The sequence below is a fragment of the Chelonoidis abingdonii genome, chromosome 9, assembly GCF_003597395.2.
Source record: "Chelonoidis abingdonii isolate Lonesome George chromosome 9, CheloAbing_2.0, whole genome shotgun sequence".
Lineage (NCBI taxonomy): Eukaryota > Metazoa > Chordata > Testudines > Testudinidae > Chelonoidis > Chelonoidis abingdonii.
In genome coordinates this window covers 43,083,826-43,093,453 of record NC_133777.1, presented here as the reverse complement: position 1 = coordinate 43,093,453, position 9,628 = coordinate 43,083,826, and the positions used below count along the sequence as shown (strand labels likewise).

Genomic DNA, 9,628 nt, shown 5'->3' with positions numbered 1-9,628 from the left:
ATTTATCTAACAAAGGCAGAACAAGAGCCAGTGTTTGGAACCTGAAGCTAGACAAATTCAGACTGGCAGTAAGGTGCGAACATTTAAACATGAGGGCAGTTAGCCATTAGAACCCCTTACCAGGGACATCCTGGCAGGCTCTAAAGGAAGACCAGGTGTGTTTCTAAAAGATCTACTCAAGCTCAACCTAACACTATCATCTCAATGCAGGAATCACTGGGTGAGATTCCCTGCCTGGCTTATGAGGGAAGCCAGACTCGATTACCCAACAGGGCCTTCTGGCCTTAAACACTATCAGTCCTGAGTGTGGAGGGGCTAATGTCTGGCCAGAATAAGCACAACAGGCCTGTTCCTCCTCCCAACATCAGAGTTGTGCCATTGACATCCGGGGAGCAGGATTGGGCCCATAAGAAGCACTCGCAACATTCTGTTGTTTATGTCTTTATTAGCACTGCCAGTAACTAGGACTCAGAAAAGTCAGAAATAAACCCCGGGGTGGGAAAAGCATTCCATTAGTGCAAAAGGGAAGGGAAGGTGAGAGGAGAAATGGACTACGTCCTTGGTGCTGGGCCAGTTAGGTGACAATACACTGGGCATCATGGCTGGGAATCCCTCCACTGGTAAGGTTAAGAACAGTGTATAATTCAGTGTGGAGAACCGTAGTTGTAAATATCATCATCGTCACCGCTGTCATCACCATTCTCATCAGCATCAGGCATAGTGGGGTGTGTGATGGATGACAGAGCATCTTGGATAAGACAGTACGGTGGGGAATTCTTACTGGCTGAGAGACCAGTTCGGCGGAGAATGCGCTGTGAGGAAGAGAAAGAGAGAGATCATTGGCTGGTCTGGGGGATCTGAGATGGAGGCTAGGGCTAGGGCAATAGCCATTTGAATTGGGGCTATGGGTGGGTTGTGCATGCTGCAAAGAGGGAGCAGGGGATGTAAGTTTGGCCACTTGCACCCTCTAGAGTTGGAAGGTGCAATGAGATCTTTGGAGAAGGTACATCATACTGTGAAGTATCATTCCCTCTCATCCCCATCCCCACCCCCACCACTGTGCCTCCTGCATATCTAGGCTCTTACTGTGCCCATCACCAGGGAGTCTGGCCAAGAGTGGCCATCCTAGTCCAGAGCAGCACCTGGACCTTGGAACAGAGGAAGATCTGGAGGGCTGGAAAAAAACTAATGTTCTGCCAATATTTTAATCGGGTAACTGGGATGATGCGGGTAACTATAGCCCAGCTGGCCTGACACTGCTTCCAGGCAAAGTCATAGACATGGACTTTGGACATTGGCCTTAGCACTGCATGACGTTCTCATTAAAAAAATCAGCATTATACAAAAACATTGTAGCACCCAATAAATGGCTTAAAAACTGGCTAGCAAAACCTCAGAAAGTACTTGTCACTCAGGAATCATCATCCTCGGAGGTGTTTCCAGTGGGGGTCCCCCTGGGATCTGGTCTTGGTTCAATGTTATTTAATCTCTTTGTCCAGGACATGGAAGGAAATGTCTGCAATGGTTTGGCCATTTTTGCATGGGTTCTGGATGCACCTTATTCCTCCTTCTCAGACCCTCCCACTTTCTCCTTATCCCATGAGGTGTTGGCCCAGGGTCCATCCCACTGACATTTTATCATGGGGGCCCTGCAGATCCAGGGTGGGAGCTGGCACCACATGGTTATCCAAGCCAGGCTGGTAAATGTGCCTGTGCAGTGGTACCAAATTGCAAAGGCCGCTCTTTAAATGCATGTCCTTCCACTTGGCTTGCTCTCTTTGGCTGTAATTTCATAGCATGTCCATCAGACATACCCCAGCTGGGCTGTACCACGCTGGTGTCACGAAAGTGCCTCTAAACCTAGTTTAGCTGGCCAGCTGAGCAGAGTTATGGCTGCTTTGTGTCATTATTGCCCCCTTTGCTCCCCTCAATCTATAAGGGTCTCCAGACCCCACACCTGGGGGCAAACTCAGATAGGGATCTGTGTAGCCCCATTTGCTACAAGGGATGACGATGGAATTCTGTTGGGGCTGCTACTCACCAATTCCAGGTTTCTGTTCTGCAGCTGTATGATGATCTCCTCATGCTTCCTCTTCTTCTCTTGCTCCTCATACTCTCTCTCATGCATCTGGCGCTGGGCCTCTCTTTCTTTGGCCTTGTCTTCAAGCTCTCTCTGGTGCATGCGTTCTTTGTGCTGTCGTTCTCTTTCCCGGTCCTCATGCTGTCTCTTCTTCTCTTCCTCCTCGCGCTGTCTTTGTTTCTCTTCCTTCTCGTGCTGTCGCTTCCTTTCTGCCTCCTCGTTCTCCAGCTTTTTCAGCTCCACCTTTGTGTATAAACCACCTGGATTATCCTTTCCTTCAACTCCTCATGTATCAGACATCCAGGCCCTGGTGCCTCACTGCCCTGCACCTTGTATCATCACATACACTTGTGCAAAATGGGTGTAAAACACTATCCGCTCAGCATGGTTGTGCTTCACATGCACCTTGCACAAGTGACTGTGCAAGGTTCTAGGCAGGGCAAATCAGGCCCCCATTTTGGTGGAAATCTGCACAGCACAGTGGAGTGATATTGATTTACACCAGGGTGTGGTTTGGTTTGTTCAGGGAGTGTTTCTTGGGCTTTGTGTAAATGTTTGTCCTTATGACTCCTGTAGATGCTGCGGCCTTAGAGCTATTTGGTGCCTGTATGATACCATGAAAGGCTGGCCACCTTTCAGCCTGGCTAACACCTACCCTGCAAATGAGCAAGGAACCATCCGTGTGGCAAAATCTATTTATGCCCTGAGTGTTCTAAGTGGGGCAATGTGGTCTAGATGAAATTACTGTAAAGTGAGTGCACAACTGATTGACAAACTTCCCTCAAAGCGTAGTGATCAATGGTTTGCTATCAAAGTGGAGGATGTGTCTAGTGGGGTCGCTCAGGTGAGTCTGTCCTGGGTCCAGTACTAGTCAATATAACAAAGTGGAGATTATGCTTATGAAATTTATGGGCAGGCACCGTAGCAGCATGGGATGGAGAAAATGGTTAGAATTCAAAAGGACCTGGACAAATTGGAGCATTGAGCTGAAATCAACGAGACAAAATTCAATAAAGACAAGTTGAAAGTACTACACTTAGGAAGGAAAAATCAAATTCACAACTACAAAATGGGAAATAACTGGCTGGGCAGCAGTACTGCTGGAAAGGGTCTGGGAGTTATATTGGATCACAAACTGAATATGAGCCAATATTGTGATGCAGTGGTGGAAAAGGATAATACAATTCTGGGGTGTATTAACATCAATGTCATATGTAAAACATGGGAGACAATTGTCCCATTCTGCTCAGCACTGGTGAAGCCTCAGCTGGAGTATTTTGTCCAGTTCTAAGTGCCACACTTTAAGAAAAATGTGGCCAAATGGGTGAGCACCCAAAGGAGTAGCTTAGAAAACCAGACGTATCATGAAAGGTTAAAAAAAAAACCCTCCGCATGTTTAGTTTCAAGAGAAGAAGATTGTGGGAAAAACCTGATAAGTCATCAAACGTGCTAAGGCAGCTCTAAAAACTATGATGATCAATTGCTCACCATGTCCAGAGAAAGTAGGACGAGAAGTAATGGGCTTAATCGGCAGCAAGGGAGATTTATATTAGATATTAGGAAAAGCTTTCTAACTCTAAGGATAGTTAAATACTGGAACAGGCTTCCAAGGGAGGTTGTGGAATCTCTGTCATTGGCAGTTTTTAAGATCAGGTCGTGCAGGGGGCTGGACCAGATGACTTCACCATGTCCCTTCCAGCCCAACATTTCTAGTGCTCCTAGGAGCATGTCCGTGATGTGCTGAAAGGGGATCACACAGTGTGTGAGGCTTCTGGTCATTCCCTTTGACTGGGTAGGAAGAGCTGGTGGGTGGATTACCCAGGAGCTCTGTGGCCTAGCCCCTGGATTCACAAAGGGACTTAGGCACCTATCTCCAACAACCAGGCGCCCTGACATTCACAGCACCCCCACTCAGCTGCCAGCTGGGGCATGTGCAGAGGCCCTTACATCCTGACACTGCCCTGCTACCCAGAGCTCTGGCTCACCAGTGGAATTCTCAAAGCAGGTGTTCCCCTGCCTGTTTGGTCTGCAAGGCCCAATCCCATAGGCCTGTTCTGCACACTTACTGGTTCAGGCTCCTCACAAAAGAGAGCTGGTGTCAGACTGGGAATTTTGGAGGCTGTCTTGGCTGCATGTATGTCAGTCTGCCCAGTAGTTGGGGCACTCACCTGGCATGTGGGCAGGCCAGATTAGAATCCCTGCTCTGCCTGATTTGAAGTGAGGACTTGGACCCATGTGAGTGCCCTAACCACCAGCTGTAATGGGGGTGTGCCCTTTTCTGATTCTTTCTGAGAAAGGGCTGACCTGGCTTCGGTTTCTAACTGCAGAGAGGGGTCATGGTGGAGAATCCTGGGCAGAGGGCGGGGCCTCCCTCCAGCCTGTCAGTCAGGCACCTAAGTACCCTACAGATCTGGCCCTGCAGCCGCACCCCTTTCTGCTGCATGTCACTCCTGAGCAACTCCCCACTCACTGTCTGAGAATCCCTGTCTTAGGAGCCTAACCCTCCTTGTGTGTTATCTGGGGAGCCTGAGCACCTAACTCAGGCCCAGCAGATCCCCAGCAGTTAGGTGTTGCAGTGCCAAGTCCAAGTCCCTTTTGTGAATCTAGCCTGAAGTGCCTGGGGAAAGGCCCTGGGGTTTGTGCTCCTTGGTCCCTTAGGCACTTATGCTCCACTGACTGAAACTTTCATGCTGATTTCATTTCCCTGAGAACGATGGATGCAATAAGCTGGTAACCGTACTCAGTAATACTTCCTCTGTATGTGTATGGGGGCGGGGGGGCGTTTCTAGCATTTGTGATCTAAATATTGTGTGTGTTACAGTAGCACCTACAGGTTCCAGCTAAGATCAGGCCCCGCCGGTGATAGCTGCTCTCCATACACATGGTGAGAGCTAGTCTCTGCTCGGGGAATTTACAGTCTAAATTAGCCAAAAAACAAAGGCATACTTGTTACCCCATTTTACAGCTTGAGGCCCAGAGAGACTCCATGATGCCGATCCCTGTTCTCCTGCATGCCAGGCACTGCCTTAACCAGAAGCTGTCCCTGCCCACATGTAGCTGGCAAGACAATAGAGCCTGTGAAGCACAGTCGGTGCTGGCTCTGGCCTGCAGTGGTGGGGGGAGAGGGGGGGGCCGCAGGGGCAGATGGGGGGAGGAGAAACCATGCTGCACTTACCTGAGATGAGAAAATGTCACCCATCTGTGAAAACAAAAAACAGAGCTCAGGATGAAACTGGGAGGGGAGGGTGAGACAGAGCAGGGGACATATAGCACTGTTGGGGAGGAGAGGGGTGTGGATAGAAGGGCAAGGACACTGCTGTGGCTCCTGGCTGGAAGGTGGCTTTGTAACCAACCACCTACACTTGAGCTAGCTCTGTCCTGAACACTGGGCGGTGTCTGCTCTGGCTCCCATTCCCCCAGCATCTGAGCCCCTCCTTGACCCACCTGGAGTCACCTCCCACCCCTGAAAGGCAGCACAGCAGCCTCACAACATTCCCACAGGGGAGCTGAAGCACAGAGATGAAGTGCCTCGCCCCAGGTCACACAAGGACAGCCCCAACTGACCCCAGCTCTCTGCACCCACAGCCAAAAGGAACAAGGAGCTAGCTCCATAGATGAACCTGCATCCCCGTCTCCCACCAGCCCCCCCAGATCCTGCCTAGGCAGCTATGTCAAGAGGTGCTGGACTATTGCACAGCGTGAGGCGTGTGTGGATCATAGATCCTATGGGCAGATGCTCAGCCCTACTATGTTCGCTTTGTTCCCATCAGACACGTTCCTCCCCCATCAGTTTAATTATATCTGTGCACGGTAGATAATCATCTTATTTAATTACGGATTTAATGTTATGGTTAATTCATATTTACTCGGTGTGTGATAGCATGGCTCCGGCATTTGAGGAGGCTGGCCCAAATGCCCGAAGCTCCCCTGCAGCCTGGACTGTGGCCCTGCCCCCTGCTCTGCCCCAAGGCCCTGCCTCCACTTCGCCTCCTCCCCCTAAGCCCCTCCCACACTCCATCCCAGGCCCTGCCCATGCTTGGCCCCCTTGCCTGCTGCTCGCTGAGTCGTTCCACCCCTCCATCCTCCAAGACCCCTTACCGCCAGCTGAGTCCCTTCCCTCCTCCACCCCACTCCCCAGAGGTTCCCGATGCTGCCGTGTCCCTCCTCTCCACCACCCCTCTTCCCCCAAAGGCCTGCCTGGCCACTGCTTGCTGAGTCATTCCACCCCTCCCTCCTCCAAGAACCCCACATCGCTTTCCTCCTCTAACCCTTCTCCCCCAAGATCCCCACTGCCCAAATGTAACCTCACCAGACATTCTGCAGCAACCACAGGTTACCATGGGACCTTGTTGACATAAATACCAATGAAAGTAAGGGGCATTAAGAGGATAGTCATGAAAAGCAGGCCCTGCCCCCCCCCAAATTTCTTGAGGTGTGGAAGATAAGAGGAAAGAGATTGGTACTGTCATATGTATGCATAAGGGTTATAGGTGTGAGTGTAACAAAGGAGAGAAGGGAAGCATGAACAGGGAAGAAAAACCCATCTGCAAACCCTCCACAGATGACCATCTGTTGAGAGATCAATCCAACTCTACAGCATCCTTGGGGATGTGAGTATGAAAATATTAGTGCTAGACGACTTATGGTTTGTCACTTTCTTTGTGTACATTTTAGTAGTTGGGGCTTTGTTCATCTGTTCAATGGAATTATTAATTAAATGACAACTGAGAACTTGTGAATATCGTTGTGGTTGTTGCTGTCATTCCGTGGGCATTCCTAGAGTCTCCAAACCTAACAACATGCCCCATGGTGATTCGCACTCTGTAATTCTGATACTGTGGCCATTCGGAAGTGCAAACCTTTGGCACAGGTCACTCTGGTCTAAGATATCATTTGCAGTACCAACCTAGCAATATTATAAGGGCTACAGCACACTCTCCCCATGCACATACTTTGAGTAGGGTTACCATAAGTCCAGGTTTTCCCAGACATCGCCTCTTTTAAGATCCTCTACCCTTTGTCCCTGCTTTCACAACTGATTGGTCCGTTCCCCTGTAGCCACACCTACTGGATCCCGCCCACCCAGGCCCTGGCACCCAGGCCTGAGAAGGGAGTCCCGCAGGGAGGTGCTGAGTTGCAGCTGCTTCCTGAGCTTGCGCTAGCACCCTGCCACCATGACAGGGAGTGACACTGCCCCCACCTCCAGTGAATACCCCCTGCAGGTACCCCAGCTCCTTCAGCTCCTCCAACTGTACTCTGCCTCCAGCAGCCCCCAGATATCCTCTCCAGCACCTCCCGAAGAATACACAACTCTCCTGCGCCTCCCAGGTACCCCTCCCAGTACATACAACCCCTCCAGCACCCCCCACAAATACCTCCTCCAGCATCACCAGCTATATCCCCCTCCAACTCCCCTCTTCCCCCCTCATCTAACTCCCCCTCCCCATTTCCTTCTCCAACTCTCCCGCTGCCCCTGGCAGTGGCCTCTTTTTGGTAACCCTAGCTGTGAGCAAACAAACTCCTCACACGCTGTCCTGCCCTCCCCTTCAACAAAACATTAGCAGCTTTGCCTTCCTCCATAGCTGCTGCTTCTCCCCTGCTCCTCCTGACCCCAGTACTCCCAGTCCCCCTGGCATTCCCCCCTCAGCTCCCTGCTCTGTCAGCCATCTGCTCCTTCCTCCCCACTTCCTCAGCTGCAATTTTTGCTATGAGCAGAAGATTTTTTTGAACACTGCTACTAGACCAATAGCTCTACAGTCACTGAAGAAACTGGGCAATGTAAAGTTTATTGGCTCCAGTAGGACATTTACTCGGTGATCATGTTAGCGCAGGGGTCTCAAACATGTGGCTCACAAGGTTATTTTTTACAGCCCACAAGCACCTCGCAGCCCTTCCACTCTCCCCCAGCATTTACCTAGAGCGGCTCTGGCCCAATGCGCACCAGGGGCAGGGCACCCTCCTTGCCTGCCGGCCCTGCCCCTGTGCCGCTCCGGGGAGCAGCTGGAACCTGGGGGTGGGGAGGGGCACAGGCGTGTGTGTTGCTCTTGCTTCAGGCACCGCCCCCAGCAGCTCCCATTGGCCTTGGTTCCCCATTCCCAGCCAATGGGAGTTGCTTGGGGCGGTGCTTGAAGCAACAGCAACACACATACCCCTGTGCCCCTCCTCCCCCAGGTTCCAGCCGCTTCCCAGGGCGGAGGGAGGGAAGAGCAGGGCAGGCAGGCAAGGAACTTGCCCTGCCCCCAGTGCACGCCAGGCCAGAGCCCGCTCCCCGAAACCCTCCTGCAGTCGAACCCCTGCCCTGAGCCCTTTGCCACACTCCAACCCCCTGCCACACCCCAACCCACTGCCCTGAGCCCCCTGCCACACCCTGACCCCCTGCCATACCCTGCACTCCTGCCGCACCCCTCCTGCATCCCAACGCACTGCCCTGAGCCCCCTGCCGCACCCCACCCCACTGCCCTGAGGCCACTGCTCCTGCACCCCAATCCCCTGCCCTGACCCCCTGCTGCATCCCGCACCCCTCCTGCATCCCAACGCGCTGCCCTGAGCCCCCTGCCACACCGCTCCTGCACCCTGATCCCCTGCCCTGACCCCCTGCTGCACCCCTCATCCCTCCTGCAACTCATACCTCAATGCCCTGCCCTGAGCCCCTGCCACACCCCACACCACTCCTGCACCCCCTGGGGGCAGGGAGGGGGGCGGAGTTGGGGTGGGGAATTTGGGGAAGGGGTTGGAATGGGGGCAGGGAAGGAGTGGGAAGAGGTGGGGCCAAGGGTGGTTGGCGAACGTGTCAGTAATGCGGCCCTCGGGCCAATGTACTAGTCCTCATGTGGTCATTTGAGTTTGAGACCCCTGTGTTAGTGCATCTGGCTTTGAATCAGTGCAGACCGGGACAGTGCCAGGAGGGAAGAGACCCCACACAGCAGCATGAGCCAAAGACAAATAGTTGCTAATGGGAAAAAGTTAAAGACATCTGGCCTTCCCGTGCTGATCTACAGTTAACAAATCTGGTGCCAGTCCTGCCACAGAACCGCCAAGGTACGCACATGGTGATGCTGCGCTGTTAGAAAAAGGAACCAAACAGAAAAAGTAAAGCATTACCTTGTTTCAAACTGCAGTTGAATGGGTGCGCTGACCCAGGAGCCTGTCGAGTTGATCTGGCTAGAGCTTCTAGCTGCTGCACAAGGAAGTACTTAGAGGAAACAGATCAGCAATAACTAGACTAGCCTTTTCCTGTAACTGCCTGCCCCAGATTACATAATCAGCTGCATCTAGTTTTTTTCCCAGTGTGACATTTTTGACATGAACTGTGACCGTATAGATCAAGGATTGACAACTTTTGGCACGCGGCCCATCAGGGAAATCCGCTGGTGGGCCGGGCCGGTTTGTTTACCTGCAGTGTCCGCAGGTTCAGCCAGCTGCAGCTCCCACTGGCCGTGGTTCGCCATTCCTCGCCAATGGGAACTGGGGGAAGTGGCGGCCAGCACATCCCTTGGCCCATGCCAAAGGTTGCCGATCCCTAGTATAGATCATTGTTGCAACCAAGGT

The 9,628-nt window shown here is 52.2% G+C and overlaps 1 protein-coding gene across 4 annotated transcripts; it reads right to left on the bottom strand.

Annotated features, from left to right (window-relative positions):
• Positions 1-429: 429 nt before the first annotated feature.
• LOC116831276 (uncharacterized) lies at positions 430-9,280 on the bottom strand. Of its 4 annotated transcripts, none has more exons than XR_012656531.1 (4): positions 9,182-9,280; positions 5,256-5,279; positions 2,042-3,066; positions 430-812 (listed from the first exon to the last, which is right to left on the bottom strand). XR_012656531.1 is itself a non-coding variant. In XM_032791156.2 (4 exons), the coding sequence occupies exons 2-4, from the start codon at positions 5,277-5,279 to the stop codon at positions 645-647; spliced, it is 474 nt and encodes a 157-aa protein (XP_032647047.1). In that variant the 5' UTR covers positions 9,182-9,280; the 3' UTR covers positions 430-644. The 4 variants fall into 4 exon arrangements, 3 of the variants coding, with proteins under 3 accessions (XP_032647047.1, XP_074925572.1, XP_032647049.2); XM_032791156.2 differs by having other exon boundaries at positions 2,042-2,323; XM_075069471.1 differs by lacking the exons at positions 5,256-5,279; positions 9,182-9,280 and adding exons at positions 3,569-3,609; positions 3,655-4,804 and having other exon boundaries at positions 2,042-2,323.
• Between the last annotated feature and the right edge of the window lie 348 nt (positions 9,281-9,628).